This window comes from Anolis carolinensis, unplaced genomic scaffold, assembly GCF_035594765.1.
Source record: "Anolis carolinensis isolate JA03-04 unplaced genomic scaffold, rAnoCar3.1.pri scaffold_13, whole genome shotgun sequence".
Classification (NCBI taxonomy): Eukaryota; Metazoa; Chordata; class Lepidosauria; order Squamata; family Dactyloidae; genus Anolis; species Anolis carolinensis.
The window spans coordinates 7,725,671-7,745,269 of NW_026943824.1; the positions used below are offsets into that span (position 1 = coordinate 7,725,671).

Here is a 19,599-nt window from a genome sequence, read left to right on the forward strand (position 1 = left end):
ACAGTTACCAAAGAACAACTCAGGCTGATTTTATTGGGGTTTCTTTCAATTACACTTTTATTGTACCAGCGTATAGAGTTGTGTACATTTATATAACATATAGCACATAATATATTTATTATATAAAAGTTTCACATAATCTTTACTATATAAACAAGGTCTGGAATTGTTTCCCTTTATACTTCTCATGTCCTACAATTGATTGTCGTTCCCTCTCTAGCCTTTCCATGGGGTTCCTCACAAACATCATTTTCAACGTCTAAATTAGAAACTTATCCATGACTCCAACTCAATCAACAAACAATGCAAATTATAAAAGTTATAGCTGTACCTACACTTGAACAGCAGCAGCACCCCACTTCCGAAGGGATTAAAGCTCTTGAGGTTTTTAAACGGAGGCTGGATGGTCATCTGTCGGGAGGGCTTTGACTGTGTCTCCCTTAATGGCAGAAGGGACTGGACTAGATGCTCTTTGGGGATCCTTTATCTTGGTAGAGTCCCCTTCTCTGGAGGTGTTTGAACTGAGGCTGGATGGTCATCTGTCGGGAGGGCTTTGACTGTCTTCTTTAATCGCAGAAGGGACTGGACTAGATGCTCTTTGGGGATCCTTTGCCTTGGAGTCCAGTAGAGTTTCCTTCTCTGGAGTTGTTTGAACTGAGGCTGGATGGTCATCTGCCAGGAGGGCTTTGACTGTGTCTCCCTTAATGGCAGAAGGGACTGGACTAGATGCTCTTTGGGGATCCTTTATCTTGGTAGAGTCCCCTTCTCTGGAGGTGTTTGAACTGAGGCTGGATGGTCATCTGCTGGGAGGGCTTTGACTGTGTCTCCCTTAATGGCAGAAGGGACTGGACTAGATGCTCTTTGGGGATCCTTTGCCTTGGAGTCCAGTAGAGTTTCCTTCTCTGGAGTTGTTTGAACTGAGGCTGGATGGTCATCTGCTGGGAGGGCTTTGACTGTGTCTCCCTTAATGGCAGAAGGGACTGGACTAGATGCTCTTTGGGGATCCTTTGTCTTGGAGTCCAGTAGAGTTTCCTTCTCTGGAGTTGTTTGAACTAAGGCTGGATGGTCATCTGCCAGGAGGGCTTTGACTGTGTCCTTCCTGCCATGCGATACTCCTTAAGGCAGTGGTGCTTAATGCAGTTCCTCATGTTGTGCTGACCCCCAACCATAACATTATTTTCGTTGCTACAATAGAGTCTCGCTTATCCAACGTTCTGGATTATCCAACACATTTTTGTAGTCAATGTTTTCAATATATCATGATATTTTGGTGCAAAATTCGTAAATACAGTAATTACTACGTAGCATTACTGCATATTGAACTACTTTTTCTGCCAATTTGTTGTATAACATGATGTTTTGGTGCTTAATTTGTAAAATCATAACTTAATTTGATGTTTAATAAGCTTCTCCTTAATCTCTCCTTATTATCCAACATATTCGCTTATCCAACGTTCTGCCGGCCCATTTATGTTGGATAAGTGAAACCCTACTGTACTTCATAACTGTCATTTTGCTACTGTTATGAATCGTAATGTAAATATCTGACATGCAGAATATATTTTCATTCACTGGTCCAAATTTGAATACTGGTGGGGTTGGGCGGGTTGATTTGGGAGTTGTAGTTGCTGGGATTTATAGTTTACCTACAATCAAAGAGCATTCTGAACTCCACCAGCGATGGAATTGAACCAAACTTGTCACATGGAACTCCTATAACCAACAGCAAATACTGGAAGGGTTTGGTGGGCATTGACCTTGAGTGTGGGAGTTGTAGTTCACCTACATCCAGAGAGCACTGTGGACTCAAACAATGATGAGTCTGGACCAAACTTGGTACAAATACCCCCAGGTTGAGAAACGCGGCCTTAAGGGAATATATTAGACCTCGAGGGGATAGCTAGGCACAGCATGAATGTAGCTTCATATATCTGTAAATTGCATATGGAGGACGGAAGGCAAGCATGGCATCAGGGCAGCGGATGGGAAGCCAATGGCACCTCATTGAGACTTGAGAGTGACCTCCACCGGGAAATGGTCACTCACGGCCAGAGCCTGCAAAGGGAAAGGAAGAAAGAGCATCACATGCCTTCACAAAAGGCACCTCCGACCCCACCAACCCTTCCTTACAAAGATATAGTGGGGTTTCCCTATCCACAACTCCGTATCCACGAATTCAAAATATCCATGCATTAAAATACTGGGGAATAATTATTTTATTCAACGACATCCAGCTGGATATTGTGTGTGTGCAATGTGGGAAGAGCTTAATAATAATAATAATAATAATAATAATAATAATAATAATAATAATAATAAGTTAAATAACAAAATATTATTATATTATACTAGCTGTGCCCGGCCACGCGTTGCTGTGGCGAAGTCTGGTGGTATGGGAAAAAAAGTATTGAGGAATTGGTGGTAGTTAAGGTAAAGAGTAAAGGTTTTCCCCTGACATTAAGTCCAGTTGTGTCCAACTGCACACTGAAGTGGATTATATGGCAGTGTGGAGTCAAGATAATCCAGTTCAAAGCAGATAATATAAGATTATAAATGGGTTATATAACTGTGGAAGGGCCTTGAGTCTACACTGCCATATAATCCAGTTAAAATCAGATAATCTGTATTTTATAGGCAGTGGGGAAGAGGTCTAAGTGAGGCCTAACTCTGCCTGTCCCCTGGGCTGCGTGGGTTGCTAGGAGACCAAGTGGGCGGAGCTTAGCCTTTTAACTGGCAGCAAATGGATAAAAACAATTATTCCTCTCCCTCTAATTAGGATTTTATTTTTATTTTATTTTTGTTGTATGAACGTAGAGGCATGGATGAGGGGTTGAGCTGCCAAGTTTAGTGTTTCTGGGATGTGTAGTTTTGTTGTTTTGTCCTAGGCCGAAATTTCATTACCCTTTTATATATATAGATTATAGTAAATAACAAACAGTCAAAGAAGAAGAACATGTCCTGGCAGAATATGTAAAGCAAAGTGAAGAACCTGCTTTGATTGAAGTCAAAAATCAGAAACTCCTCAAAGCACAGCAGACAAAAAACCAGTACAAGAAAAACGCACTACAAACTAGAGCTGACAGCTGGCACAACAAAACATTGCATGGAAAGTTCCTTGACAAAATTGAAGGAAAAGCTGATAAGGAGAAGACCTGGCTCTGGCTCACGAATGGGACCCTGAAGAAGGAGACAGAAGGCCTGATCCTTGCAGCCCAGGAGCAAGACATCAGAACAAAGGCAATTCAGGCCAAGATTGAAAAATCAGTTGAAAACCCAAAATGCAGACTGTGCAAGGAAACTGACGAAACCATTGATCATATCCTCAGCTGCTGTAAGAAAATCGCACAGACAGACTACAAACAGAGGCACAACTATGTGGCCCAAATGATTCATTGGAACTTATGCCTCAATTACCACCTCCCAGCAGGAAAGAATTGGTGGGATCACAAACCTGCAAAAGTATTGGAAAATGAGCACGCAAAGCTACTGTGGGACTTCCGAATCCAGACTGAGAAAGTTCTGGAACACAACACACCAGACATCACAGTTGTGGAAAAGAAAAAGGTTTGTCTCATTGATGTCGCCATCCCAGGTGACAGTCGCATTGACGAAAAACAAGAGGAAAAACTCAGCCGCTATCAGGACCTCAAGATTGAACTTCAAAGACTATGGCAGAAACAAGTGCAGGTGGTCCCGGTGGTGATGGGCACACTGGGTGCCGTGCCAAAAGATCTCAGCTGGCATTTGGAAACAATAGACATTGACAAAATTACGATTTGCCAACTGCAAAAGGCCACCCGACTGGGATCTGCACGCATCATCTGAAAATACATCACACAGTCCTAGACACTTGGGAAGTGTTCGACTTGTGATTTTGTGGTACAAAATCCAGCATGTCTATCTTGTTTACTGTGTTATACAATAAAATAATAATAATAATAATAATAATAATAATAATAATAATACTTTATTTTTTCTATCCCGCCACCACCTCCCCGAAGGGACTCGGGGCGGCTAACATGGGGGCACAGCCCAAACAGAAACAACTATAAACAACTTAAAACACATGGCAAAAATTAAGAACAAAGGAAAAGGGCTTACCTTTTCCTGGCTCAGTTTGAACTCTTCCTGGAAGTCGAACACTTTGGCCGAGTTGGGCTTGACCCACTTCTTCATCTGGGCCCCACTCACCACGATCCTAGAACCACAAAAAGAGACAGGTCAGGCCTTTCCTAGGAAACGCTGGGCCCGTTTCAAAGGCAAATTACAAATCTCAAAGGCCGAGAAGTAGGTTCAGAAACTGGCTCTTTGGATAGCATCCTATCTTGATCTCGTCTGTAGTTTCTGATTGGAATATAGATACTAGAGATTTTTGGAGCACCCAGACTCAATAATAATAATAATAATAATAATAATAATAATAGGTTTATTTATACCCTGCCTCCATCTCCCCTGAAGGGGACTCGGGGCGGCTCAAAGATAGTATCAGATAAAACAGTGACAATAAACGATACATCAGTAAACAAAAACATACTCCAATTATAAAATTTTAAACATAACCCTATGAAAATAAAAACACACTTAATAAAACACGGAATTAAAAAGAGCGAAGTTGAGTAATAGACTAGTGCACTTTGTTAAAGTTGTAAACTCAAGATAACAGATAAAGTGCTACAAATTCATTGGAGGTCAGTTTGGGATGGGAAGGACCCTAAGTTAATATCAAGTTAACCAGGAGAAGTGCGACCCAAGGCAGCATTGTGTACAATTGCGAAGGAATACAAATCAAATCAAATAATACGTGCTGGATGTACGCACAATGTCAAAGGACAGATCTTCAAGGCTAAAACTGACACTTTTCCTGGTGGCGTGGTCTCAATGTGACCTTGCCACAGGTTCTATCAGCATGAAAAGCAGCCAGTTGGTGGTTTTCTAAATGCAAAAACAGATTCCCATCCAATAGGACTCACCAGGTAGTCATACCCTCCAACACAGAGGTCCTCAAACTTTTAAAGCAAAGGGCCGGTCCACAATCATTCAGACTGTTGAGGGGCCAAATTATCATTTGAAAAAAAATACGAACAAATTCCTATGCACACTGCATATGTCTTATTTGTTGTGCAATACAACAATAACAAAGAACAATACAATATTTAAAAATAAAAACAATTTTAACCAACATAAACCTATCAGGATTTCAATGGAAAGTGTGGGCCTGCTACTGGCCAAAGAGATAGTCAAGTTAATTATGATTGTTGTTGTTGATGTTGTTGTTGTGTGCCTTCAAGTCATTTCAGACTTTGGGAGAGCCTAAGTCTAAAATTAATTATTTATTTACTACCTTTATTTACTACATTTATATCCCACCCTTCTCACCCCGAAGGGGACTCAGAGCTGCTGTATGTACATACAATATATTATATTATTAACAGAGCACAATATTAGCATTATATATTACTATATTGAACTATACAACTATACTGTAATATTATATGTAATATGGAACATATAATTAATATTATTATATTGTATTATTATTAGTATTATATTGTATAACATTATAATATTTTATCAATATTATATGTATATACAATATATTATATTATTAAAACTGATATAAGAATATTATATTATAAAACTGAGGGCGGGGGCCAGGTAAATAACCTTGGAGGGCCGCATCCGGCCCCCGGGCCTTAGTTTGGGGACCCCTGCTCCAACATCTCCATTTGGATTAAGCCTCTGCCTTCCCATGTATCTAATGCCTTTTAAAATGTCCCGGTTCCTCTGCTCTCCTCCCGCTTTGTGCTCAGATCACTTCCATTGCTGCAAGTCAAGAGCAAATGGGGATAGCATACCGGTCGTAGGCGCAGTCGGAGTGCCCCACGGTGGTGTCCTCCTCGTCGGGGATGAGCCACTTGAAGACCTCGCTGGTCCGGAGGCGGATGGAGGCCCAGTCCTTCTTGCCCACGTAGCTGCAGTCCGCATTGAAGTCCCCCAGAAACATCATGTTCTGTCAAGAGGAGAAGGGTCGGGACCGGGTTCTCATTGGTGGGGCAATGTCCTCATTTCACCACCTTACTGTTGCATGCCTTAGAGCCATTTCCGACTCACGACAGCACTAAAGCAAACCTCACAATGGGATTTCGTTGGATAGATTATTTCAGGGAGAGGCCTGCCTTTAGACTCCTTCTGAGGCTGAGAGAGTGCAACCCTCCCAATGAGTTTCCATGACCAAGCAGGGGTTCGAACCCGGATCTCCAGGGTCGAAAATCTATGCCATGCTGGTTCTGTAAACCCCTTGGGAACTACTATTTTCCCCAGAATACTGATTATTATTCTTAACTAATAATAATCATAAACATAATCATAATTAGCCTTTCTTCCCATAGAGTTTCAAGCTGGCTTACAATTATTAGTAGTACTATTACTATTATTAACTTTATATTCAGTTCTTTCCTGCCTTTCTCCCCCAATGGTGACTCAAACTGCCTTACAATTATTATTATTATAATTGACACAAAGACATAGTATGACACAGCAAATGAGATATATATGCTGGATTTATTATTATTATTATTATTATTATTATTATTATTATTATTATTATTAACTTTATTTCTACCCTATCTTTCTCTCAATAGGATCTCAAGGTGGCTTCTTCTTCTTCTTCTTCTTCTTCTTCTTATTATTATTATTATTATTATTAACTTTATTTCTAACTTTCTCCCCAAATGGGGACTCAAGCCAACTTACAATAACATTATTATTGTTGTTGTTTTTGTTGTTATTGATTTTATTTCTAGCTCTCCTTTGACTCCCTGTGGGGACTCAAGTCAGCTTACAGTTGTTGTTGTTGTTGTTGTTGTTGTTGTTGTTGTTGTTATCTTGCTTTCTCTCCTGCCCTTCTCCCCCAATGGGGATTTAAGGAGGCTAACAATTATTATTATTATTATTATTATTATTATTATTATTATTATTATTATTATTACCTTTATTTTTACCCTATGCTTCTCTCAATAGGATCTCAAGGCGGCTTATTATTATTATTATTATTATTATTATTATTATTATTATTATTATTATTATTATTTTATTATGACACAGCAAACAAGATAGATATGCTGGATTTCATATCACAAAATCACAAGTCGAACACTTTCCAAGTGTCTAGGACTGTGTGATGTATTTTCGGATGATGCGCGCAGATCCCAGCAGGGTGGCCTTTTGCAGTTGGCAGATCGTAATTTTGTCAATGTCTATTGTTTCCAATATTATTATTATTATTATTATTATTATTATTATTATTATTATTTCTCCCTTTCTCCCCAAATGGGAACTCTAACTGACTTACAATAACATTATTATTGTTGTTGTTATTGTTATTATTGACTTTATTTCCAGTTCGCCTTTGAACCCCAATGGTGATACAAGTCAGGTTACAATTGCTGTTGTTGTTGTTGTTGTTGTTGTTGTTGTTATCTTGCTTTCTCTTCTGCCTTTCTCCCCCCCTGGGAACTGAAGGAGGCTAACAATTATTGTTATTATTTGAGACTCAACAAGATGAGTCATTATTACTATTATTATTATTATTATTATTATTATTATTATTACCATTATATTTACTCTATGTTTCTCTCAATAGGATCTCAAGGCAGCTAACTATTATTATTATTATTATTATTATTATTATTATTATTATCATCTTTATTTCTCCCCGCCTTTCTCCCCATGGGGACTCAAGGCGGCTCACAATTATTATTATTTACCTGCCTCTCCGTAACATGGGATACATAGATTAAAAACATTACAACACTGAAAGATGGGGTAAGATTAACAAGCTTAACAAAGTAAAGAATCCAAGGAAAATGCCACAGATGAAGACTCCCAAAATATTCTATAAGATGCTCACATCAGTGCCCCACTTGTCAATGATTTTCAGGTAGACGTCGTAGAGGGCATCGATCTCAGCCACGGCGTCATTGGGAGCCGTATGGAGCGGGACCAGGATGAGCTCCTTCCCGTCTGCAAAAGAGAAAATCTTGGAAGTTTAGTTTGCACTCTTTGGCTCAAGATCTTAGAAAACTACAACTCCCGTTACATTTCAGCCATGGGGCAGTTCAAACGGAGGTCACGTTGCTTTCGTTTTACAGCTACAGCCCCAACGAAAAATGAGTCAAATCTCCATATGAATTACTGAGAATTGTAGTTTGCACTCTTTGGTTCAAGATCTTAGAAAACTACAACTCCCATAACATTTAAGCCATGGGGCAGTTCAAACGGAGGGTCACATTGCATTAGTTCTGCAGCCCCAACGAAAAATGAGTCAAGTCTCCATATGAAATCCTGGGAGTTGTAGTTTGCACTCTTTGGCTCAAAGCCTTGGAAAACTACAACTCCCATAACATTTAAGCCATGGGGCAGTTCAAACGGAGGGTCACATTGCATTAGTTCTGCAGCCCCAACGAAAAATGAGTCAAGTCTCCATATGAAATCCTGGGAGTTGTAGTTTGCACTCTTTGGCTCAAAGCCTTGGAAAACTACAACTCCCATAACATTTAAGCCATGGGGCAGTTCAAACATTGCATTAGTTCTACAGCTGCAGCCCCAATGAAAAATGAGTCAAGTCTCCATATGAATTACAGTAGAGTCTCACTTATCCAAGCTAAACGGGCCGGCAGAAGCTTGGATAAGCGACTATCTTGGATAATAAGGAAGGATTAAGGAAAAGCCTATTAAACATCAAATTAGGTTATGATTTTACAAATTAAGCACCAAAACATCATGTTTTACAACACACTTGATGGAAAAAGCAGTTCAATACGCAGTAATGTTATGTTGTAATTACTGTATTTACAAATTTAGCACCAAAATATCACGATATATTGAAAAAATTGACTGCAAAAATAGCTTGGATAATCCAGAAACTTGGATAAGCGAGGCTTGGATAAGTGAGACTCTACTGTAATAGGAATTGTAATTTGCACTCTTTGGTACAAAGCCTTGGAAAACTACAACACTAAGACATGCAGCAGTTAAAAAAGGGTCACATTGCATTCATTCTACAGCAACAGCCCAACGAAAAAAGAAACTTTTCATATGGAATCCTGGGATTTTTAGTTTGCATTCTTTGGCTCCAGACTTTGGAAAACTACAAACATTTAAGTCACAGTGCAGTTCAAATTGAGTCAGGTTGCATTTATTCTAGAGCTGCAGCTCCAACGAAAAATGAGCCAAGTTTCCATATGGAATCCTGGGAGTTGTAGTATCACTCTTTGGCAGAGAAAGCTCAAACCCTTGGAAAACTGCAGCTCCCGGGATTTCCATAGCATCGAAGCTATGGGGTCAAACTGCATTACTCCTACAGCAAAAGAGGAAAGTTTCCAAAGTTGTGTCTTGGGAGGGGGGAAAAGAAACCACCAAGAAAGAGATGCTTTCTCTCTGCATTACGGACTCGATTCCGAAGCTGAGAACTTCAGGATGAAGGGAGCCCGGCTGAAGGCGTTGCTCTTGCTGGGGAACTGGTACTGGTCCACCACCGAGACCGAACTGGTCCTGGGGAGGGAGAAGAAGGCAGAGGGATATATAGTTTCCTATACAGAAGATTAATATACAGAGCAGAGGTATAACTCTTCCTAGGGAGAAGGGAGAAGGACAAATGGGATATGTTTATATTTGGGACCCTACCTGTAGATGAAGAGGTACATCTCCTTGTAGTTCTCCCGGCCCAAAGACTGGCTGATCTCGAATTCGTAGGGCTCCTTGGAGGCCCTGCAAGGCCAAAGGGAGAAACATGGGCTTTGGGGTCCAAGGGGCAAGTCTGGGAGAACGTTCCATTCAAAGGAAGTTATAAGGAGTGCCACATAAATAATAATAATAATAATAATAATAATAATAATAATAATAATAATAATAACAACAACATGATGTGGATTGACTACAAAAAGGCCTTTGACTCACTCCCACACAGCTGGATCATCAAATGCCTGGACGCCATCGGAATTTGTAAAAACGTTAGCACTTTCATTGAAAACATGATGGAGCACTGGAAAACTGAACTGTTTGTTGGAAATGAAAGCTATGGACTTGTTAACATCAGAAGAGGAATTTTCCAGGGAGATTCATTGTCCCCTCTGCTTTTCATTATTGCCATGATCCCTCTGTCAACAATCTTAAAAAAAACAAATCTCGGCTATCAAACATCTAAGAATTCTCACAAAATTTCACATCTGATGTACATGGATGACCTGAAGCTGTATGGGAAAACGGAAACTGAAATCCAGTCTCTGGCTAACACTGTCCGAATTTTTAGCACTGATATCAGCATGGAGTTTGGCTTGGACAAATGTTCGACAGTGGCATTTAAGAAGGGAAAAATCATTGAAAGTGAGCCTAATTGAAAATATGCCTAATGGCCAAACAATAAAGTGTCACCAGCCAAAGGCCTATAAATATCTGGGCATATTACAGCTAGACAACATCAAGCATGAACATGTGAAAACTGTGGTCAGCAAAGAATACACACAAAGGGTCAGAAAAATTCTCAAAAGCAAGCTCAATGGAGGCAACACCATCAAGGCCATAAACACCTGGGCCATACCTGTCATAAGATATACTGCTGGCGTCATAAACTGGACAAGGTGGAACTGAACAATTTGGACAGAAAAACAAAGAAAACTCATGACCATTCATCATTCACTGCACCCTCGCAGTGATGTTGACCAGCTATATCTGCCTAGAAGATCAGGGGGCAGAGGACTCTTACAAGTCAAACAAGCAGTCAAAGAAGAAGAACATGCCCTGGCAGAATATGTCAAGCAAAGTGAAGAACCTGCTTTGATTGAAGTCTACAAATCAGAAACTCCTCAAAGCACAGCAGACAAAAAACCAGTACAAGAAAACCGCACTACAAACTAGAGCTGACAGCCGGCACAACAAAACATTGCATGGAATGTTCCTTGACAAAATTGAAGGAAAAGCTGATAAGGAGAAGACCTGGCTGTGGCTCACGAATGGGACCCTGAAGAAGGAGACAGAAGGCCTGATCCTTGCAGCCCAGGAGCAAGACATCAGGACAAAGGCAATTAATAATAATAATAATAATAATAATAATAATAATAATAATAATAATAGAAGACCTGGCTCTGGCTCACGAATGGGACCCTGAAGAAGGAGACAGAAGGCCTGATCCTTGCAGCCCAGGAGCAAGCCATCAGAACAAATGCAATCAAGGCCAAGATCGAAAAATCAGCTGATGACCCAAAATGCAGACTCTGCAAGGAAACCGATGAAACCATGGATCATATCCTCAGCTGCTGTAAGAAAATTGCACAGACAGACTACAAACAGAGGCACAACTATGTGGCCCAAATGATCCATTGGAACTTATGCCTTAAGTACCACCTGCCAGCAGCAAAGAACTGATGGGATCACAAACCTGCAAAAGTCTTGGAAAATGAGCACGCAAAGATACTGTGGGACTTCCGAATCCAGACTGACAAAGTTCTGGAACACAACACACCAGACATCACAGTTGTGGAAAAGAAAAAGGTTTGGATCATTGATGTCGCCATCCCAGGTGACAGTCGCATTGACGAAAAACAACAGGAAAAACTCAGCCGCTCTCAGGACCTCAAGATTGAACTGCAAAGACTCTGGCATAAACCAGTGCAGGTGGTCCCGGTGGTGATGGGCACACTGGGTGCCGTGCCAAAAGATCTCAGCCGGCATTTGGAAACAATAGGCATTGACAAATTTACAATCTGCCAACTGCAAAAGGCCACCCGACTGGGATCTGCGCGCATCATCTGAAAATACATCACACAGTCCTAGACACTTGGGAAGTGTTTGACTTGTGATTTTGTGATACGAAATCCAGCATGTCTATCTTGTTTGCTGTGTCATTAAAAATAATAATAATAATAATAATAATAATAATAATAATAATAATAATAATAATAATCACACAGTCCTAGACACTTGGGAAGTGTTCGACTTGTGATTTTGTGAAACGAAATCCAGCATATCTATCTTGTTTGCTGTGTCATACAATAATAATAATAATAATAATAATAATAATAATACATCACACAGTCCTAGACGCTTGGGAAGTGTTCGACTTGTGATTTTGTGATATGAAACCCAGCATATCTATCTTGTTTGCTATGTCATACAATAATAATAATACAGTAGAGTCTCGCTTATCCAACGTAAACGGGCCGGCAGAATGTTGGATAAGCGAATATGTTGGATAATAAGGAGAGATTAAGGAGAAGCCTATTAAACACCAAATTAGGTTATGATTTTATAAATTAAGCACCAAAACATCATGTTATACAACAAATTTGACAGAAAAAGTAGTTCAGTATGAAGTAATGCTACATAGTAATTACTGTATTTACGAATTTAGCACCAAAATATCACGCTGTATTGAAAACATTGACTACAAAAATGCGTTGGATAATCCAGAACGTTGGATAAGCGAATGTTGGATAAGTGAGACTCTACTGTAATAATAATAATAATAATAATAATAATAATAATAATAATAATAATAATAATTGTGCGGTTTTCTGGCATTGTATATTTCTGCCACTTCTGTGACTGTTCATTTGGGGTTTGATGATTCCGTAGCCCACTTGTCGATGGATGTCCAGAATCAGCAGCATCCACCGCGGTCCTTTTTATCCTGGGCGACGACCGAGCCAGTATAGACTTCGTTTGGGTTTGATTCTCCATAATGCTAATGGGTTCGGTGCTCTTAGTCCTGCTCCTCAGCTGAGGCCTCTCTGGCTTGGTTGGACCTGCCGGTAGTTACACTACCGCCAGCACAGCCCTCAGTCATCATTGGAGCAGTTAAGTCCCCCCACCACGACAAGGTGGCATCTGTGGGGGGGGGGGTGTCCCTGGGTGGTCCCGGTGGTGATGGGCACACTGGGTGCCGTGCCAAAAGATCTCAGCCGGCATTTGGAAACAATAGACATTGACAAAATCACAATCTGCCAACTGCAAAAGGCCAACCTACTGGGATCTGCGCGCATCATCCGAAAATACATCACACAGTCCTAGACACTTGGGAAGTGTTTGACTTGTGGTTTTGTGATACGAAATCCAGCATATCTATAATAATAATAATAATTATTATTATTATTATTATTATTATTTTATTCTTATATCCCGCCCCATCTCCCCGGAGGGACTCGGGGCGGCTTACATGGGGCCATGCCCAGACACGACAGCACAAATCAGATAAAACATTAAACCGAGCAGTAAAACTTCAACATGATTAAAAACAGTCATAAAAGTCAATATACACAATAATATTAAAATCCCGATTTGGGTCAAAAGATCCAGGCCAAGGTGCAAAGCAATATCAAGTTATCAGGGAGGGATAATAATACAGCAGGTGTAATACTTAAGGTGCTGAATGAATCCTATCTATCTTGTTTGCTGTGTCATAATAAAATAATAATAATAATAATTTTATTTTTCTATCCTGCCTCCATCTCCCCACAGGGACTCCTGACAGCTAACACAGGGGCAAGCCCCAAAAAACAAATAATAAACAAAGTAAAATACATGTAAAACAGCAACTAAATAAAACACATTAAAACCAAGTAATACAATATAATAAGAATAAAAATAAAAACAGGTGAGGTCTCACCTGTTGAGCCGCTCCATCAGCTCATTGACAGCACTCAGGTCGGAGTCCCGCACCTCTTGCACCAGGGCAATGTCATAGCGGGAGAGGACCTGCAGCAAGAGAGAAGATCCTCGGAGCCTAAGAGAAGGACTATAATGCCCATCACCCCCTAGTTGCCATCACCACTAGGGAATGTGGAAGAGATGTAGTTTTAAAATGGTAATTTTTGAAGTTCCTAGATGTAGTACTGATGCATCCTCTGCCCTGAGCTAGAAGAGGGACCCCCAAAGGGCATCTAGTCTGACCCACTCCGCTGTGCACAGCCAAGTAAATAAAGTCAAAGGTTTTTCCCTGACATTAAGTCCAGTCGTGTCCAACTCTGGGGATTGGTGCTCATCTCCATTTCTAAACCGAAGAGCCAGCGTTGTCCATAGACACCTCCTAGGTCAGCTTTTGCACTTGGTGTGTTAAAATTCGCCAAAAAATCCAGCATGACTTGGGTGGTGTGTCACATTGAGAGAGAGAAAACATAATTTCACAATATGTATAGTTTAAATAACATAAATGTATAAGTGTAATATATAACTGTATTTAATAAATCAAAAACTATTTACAGTAGAGTCTCACTTATCCAACATTCGCTTATCCAACGTTCTGGATTATCCAACGCATTTTTGTAGTCAATGTTTTCAATACAGCGTGATATTTTGGTGCTAAATTCGTAAATACAGTAATTACTATGTAGCATTACTTCATACTGAACTACTTTTTCTGTCAAATTTGTTGTATAACATGATGTTTTGGTGCTTAATTTATAAAATCATAACCTAATTTGGTGTTTAATAGGCTTCTCCTTAATCTCTCCTTATTATCCAACATATTCGCTTATCCAACATTCTGCCGGCCCGTTTACGTTGGATAAGCGAGACTCTACTGTACTACCCTTATTTCCATGTACAACAATCTATGATACTTCTTGCAGTTTAAGCTTCACAAAGTTTCCACACTGATTTCTCTCTATTCTAGTTTCAATATAGTCATGAATAATGAATAATATAATAATAATATAATATAGGAATAATGATAATATACAACAATAATAGAATAATAATAGAATGAATGATATAATAATAGAATATAAAAATATAATATAATGATATAAAATATATTAATAGGATAATATAATAATAGGATATAATAATAATCTCTCTATATAAAAATGTACTGTTCATTTGTAGGACGAAGTAAATAAAAAAAAACTAGATGAAATGGCACCAAGTTTGGCCACAAAACACTTAACAACCCAAGAGGTGACCACCGTGTGTCAGCAAAATTGGCTAGACATGTCAATGCTGACACGCGTGTCATAGGTTCGCCATCACTGTCCTAGGTCATGTGGCCAGCATGACTGCATAGAGCACTGTTACCTTCCTGCTGGAGCTGTACCTATTGATCTACTCACATTTGCATGTTTTCGAAGTACTAGGTTGGCGGAAGCTGAGGCTAACAGCGGGTGCTCACTCTGCTCCCTGGATTCAAACCTGCGACCTTTTGGTCCACAAGTTCAACAGCTCAGTGCTTTATCACACTGTGCTATTGGGAGCTCTGGAAGATCTGGAAGGGGCACCCAAAGGGCATCCAGCCTAAATCCCAGTCTGCTGTTGCGTTAAAGCCCTCCCAAAAGATGCCCATCCAACTGCTGTTGAAAGGCCTCCAGAGAAGGATTGCTCACCTTCACGATGATTTTGGAGGTGCCTTCATCCGACAGTTTGGTGTCCCCGAAGCTTTGGATGTTGAAGGCACAGATCCGCAAAGGACTGACCGTTTGTGCCAGTGACACCAGGCCGAAAACGAGCAAGAGAAGCTGCTTCATGTTCCTAAAGAGCCAAAAGATGCACAAGGTTATCCAGCAGGAAGACACCATCCAAGCTGTCCCGACAGTTGGCCATCTTGCCTCTGCTTCAAAACTTCCAAAGTTGACTCCCGGGTGACATATCCCGCTTTCTTCCCATTAAGGATTTCTTCCTAATGTTTATGTGGAATTCTCTTTTCCCGTAATTAGACTCTATTGTCAACCTTTGGAACTCCCTGCCACTTGATCAGGTATGGGCAAACTTGGGCCCTCCAGGGGTTTTGGACTTCAACTCCCAGAAATCCCAGGTTGTTAGGAATTGTGGGAATTGAAGTCCATAACACCTGGAGGGCCAAAGTTTGTCCATGCCTGCACTCGATGCTGTTGTTAACACAAAATTGTGGGACGGTTGCCTTCAGAAGTGGGTTAGAAGTGACTTAGGGCTTTGGAAATACATATTGACCTTCCGCTTCCATTAAAAATATTTATCTGGGGATGAAATGAGTCCAAATGACCTAGACTCTTACCTTTACCTGGTGAGCGAGGGATGCTTCTCCCCCAAATACAAGATGCTCACAGAGAGAGACTCAAACCCAACTCCGGCCTCTCTGCTTGGGCTGCTGGTGCTGCTGCCGGAAGGGGCCCATCCCATGTGTAATGAGCATTCTCCCTTTTAATGCTGGCGTTGCAGCCGCTCTGTTTTGCATCACAAACCTTGCGCTGAGACTTGTGTTCCTTGCACAACAGGGAGAGACTCAAACCGCATTCCACAGCGGAAAAAACCTGTTGGGTTTCTGCCTGCGTGAAAGAGAAGTGGCTGTGGAGATGGAAGGATGGGTGGAAGGATGAAGAGATGGATGAATGAAGGGATGGATGGATGGATTGATGGATTGATGGATTGATGGATAGATCATTGGATGGGTGGATCGTTGGATGGATCGTTGGATGGATAGATAGATAGTTGGGGATAGGATAGATAAATAGATCATTGGATGGACAGATATAGATAGATAGATATAGATAGATAGATAGATAGATAGATAGATAGATAGATAGATAGTTGGGTGGAAAGAAAGAAAGAAAGAAAGAAAGAAAGAAAGAAAGAAAGAAAGAAAGAAGAAAGGAGATAGATAGATAGATAGATAGATAGATAGATAGATAGATAGATAGATAGATAGAGATAGATAGAGATAGATAGATAGATCATTGGATGGGTGGATCATTGGATGGATTGTTGGATGGATAGATAGATAGTTGGGGATAGGATAGATAAATAGATCATTGGATGGACAGATATAGATAGATAGATAGATAGATAGATAGATAGATAGATAGATAGATAGATAGATAGATAGTTGGGTGGAAAGAAAGAAAGAAGAAAGGTGATAGATAGATAGATAGATAGATAGATAGATAGATAGAGATAGATAGATAGATAGATAGATAGATAGATAGATAGATAGATAGATAGATCATTGGATGGGTGGATCGTTGGATGGATTGTTGGATGGATAGATAGATAGTTGGGTATAGGATAGATAGATCATTGGATGGACAGATAGATAGATAGATAGATAGATAGTTGGGTGGAAAGAAAGAAAGAAAGAAAGAAAGAAAGAAGAAAGGTGATTGATAGATAGAGATAGAGATAGATAGAGATAGATAGATCATTGGATGGGTGGATCGTTGGATGGATCGTTGGATGGATCGTTGGATGGATCATTGGATAGAGATAGTTGGATGGATAGGATAGCTAGATCATTGGATGGACAGATATATAGGCAGGCAGACAGACGGACGGACAGACAGACAGACAGACAGACAGACAGACAGACAGATAGATAGATAGATAGATAGATAGATAGATAGATAATAGATAGAAGATAGATAGTTGGGTAGATAGATCGTTGGATGGATGGACAGATAGATCAATCAATCATTGGATGGATGGATAGATATTAGATAGATAGATAGATAGATAGATAGATAGATAGATAGATAGATCATTGGATGGACAGATAGCTATACAGATAGATAGATAGATAGATAGATAGATAGATCATTGGATGGACAGATAGCTATACAGATAGATAGATAGATAGATAGATAGATAGATAGATAGATAGATAGATAGATAGATAGATAGAGAGATAGAAAATATATTAATGAATTGTTAGGTCTATAACTAAGTAAGTAGGCAGATGGATAGGTAGATAGATGGTGGTTAGATATACAGGTAGGTAGAAATAGGAGTCCCCATTAGTTCAGTGGGTTAAACCGCTGAGCTGTTGAACTTGCTGACCGAAAGGTCGGCGGTTCAAATCCATGGAGCAGGGTGAGCTCCCGTTGTTAGCCCCAGCTTCTGCCAACCTAGCAGTTTGAAAACATGCCAATGTGAGTAAATCAATAGGTACCGCTCTGGCGGGAAGGTAACGGCGCTTCATGCAGTCATGCCAGTGGCCACATGACCTTGGAGGTGTCTATGGACAATGCCAGCTCTTTGGCTTAGAAATGGAGATGAGCACCAACCCCCAGAGTCGGTCACGACTGGACTTAATGTCAGGGGAAAACCTTGAGTGAATAAAGTAATGGGTTCGTGAGTGGTTAGGTATATAGGTAGGTAGTTAGTTAGGTAGATAGGTAGGAATATAGATAGCTAGGTAGGTGAATTGACGGATGGATGGTTAGGCTGGTAGGTAAGTAGATAGATGAATCAAGAGATGGGTGGGCAGATAGATAAACCAGTAGAGGGAGGGAAGGATAGATTGAAAGGCCTTGCGATAATCTTTCCCAAGGCCTGTGGCCGCAAGAATCTTGTGAAAGGGGATGTGTTTTGCAGGAAGGAAGAGACGTGGATGCAACCTTTGCGGTGAGAGTGCATTTCACATCACTATTGCAATGGATCCCCTCTCTTAAAATCAAAACAAAACCCATCTTATCTTTATTACTAGCTGTGCCTGGCCACGCGTTGCTGTGGCGAAGTCAGGTGGTATGGGAAATAAAGTATTGAGGAATTGGTGGTAGTTAAGGTAAAGGGTAAAGGTGTGGAGTCCAGATAATCCAGTTAAAGCAGAGACTATAAGATTATAAATGGGTTATATAGCTTTGTGGAAGGGCCTTGAGTCTACACTGCCATCTAATCCAGTTAAAATCTGATAATCTGTATTTTATAGGCAGTGTGGAAGAGGCCTAAGTGAGGCTTAACTCTGCCTGTCCCCTGGGTGAGTGGGTTGCTAGGAGACCAAGTGGGCGGAGCTTAGCCTTCTAACTGGCAGCAATTGGATAAAAACAATTCTTCCTCTCCCTCTAATTAGGACTTTATTTTTCTTTTCTTTTTGTTGTATCAACCTAGAGGCGTGGATGATGGGTTGTGTTGTCAATTTTAGAGGTTGTGGGGTGTTTAGTTTTGTTGTTTTGGCGGTCGCCAGGATTCCATCACTATTTTATATATATACTAGCTGTGCCCGGCCACGCGTTGCTGTGGCGTTGTCTGGTGGTGTTGGTGAGAAATTGTTGAGGTAGTGGTGGTACTGAATGTCTGTTGTATGGTTGTCTTTATGTTTAGTATGCACACTGAAGTGAATTATATGGCAGTGTGGACTTAAGATAATCCAGTTCAAAGCAGATAATATAAGATTATAAATGTGTGGAAGGGCCTTGAGTCTACACTGCCATATAATCCAGTTCAAATCTGATAATCTGTGGAAGAGGCCTAAGTGAGGCTTAACTGTGCCTGTCCCCTGGGCTGAGTAGGTTCATTGGAGACCAAGTGGGCGGAGCTTAGCCTTCAAACTGGCAGCAATTGGATAAAAACTACTATTCCTCTCCCTGTAATTAGGACTTTATTTTTCTTTTCTTTTTGTTGTATCAACCTAGAGCCGTGAATGATGGGTTGTGTTGTCAAATTTCGAGGTTGGAGGGCCTGTAGTTTTGTTGTTTTGTCCGCTGCCCTGATGCCATCACTCTTTTATATATAAATATAGATGAGCGAAAACCATCACTTATTTTTTTACGATGTGCAAAGTCCATCATCCACTGCTGAGGTCCCAAACTAGGATACTGAAAGACCTTCCTACATTTGCTCTGGCTGGATTGGGCTAACAAAACC

General features: G+C 40.4%; 1 protein-coding gene and 1 long non-coding RNA gene across 2 annotated transcripts; one reads left to right on the forward strand and one right to left on the reverse strand.

The window, feature by feature from the left end:
- Positions 1-28: 28 nt before the first annotated feature.
- LOC100560406 (deoxyribonuclease-1-like 2) lies at positions 29-16,137 on the reverse strand. The gene is made up of 9 exons (XM_003228655.4): positions 16,019-16,137; positions 15,372-15,516; positions 13,661-13,749; positions 9,685-9,768; positions 9,452-9,552; positions 7,910-8,022; positions 5,856-6,010; positions 4,102-4,198; positions 29-2,055 (listed from the first exon to the last, which is right to left on the reverse strand). The coding sequence occupies exons 2-9, from the start codon at positions 15,510-15,512 to the stop codon at positions 2,002-2,004; spliced, it is 834 nt and encodes a 277-aa protein (XP_003228703.1). The 5' UTR covers positions 15,513-15,516; positions 16,019-16,137; the 3' UTR covers positions 29-2,001.
- A 1,369-nt stretch (positions 16,138-17,506) lies between these two features.
- On the forward strand, positions 17,507-18,703 carry LOC134294208 (uncharacterized). Its single transcript, XR_010001180.1, has 2 exons — positions 17,507-17,727; positions 18,188-18,703. It is a non-coding gene; the product is annotated as an uncharacterized LOC134294208 (long non-coding RNA).
- The last annotated feature ends 896 nt before the right edge of the window (positions 18,704-19,599 follow it).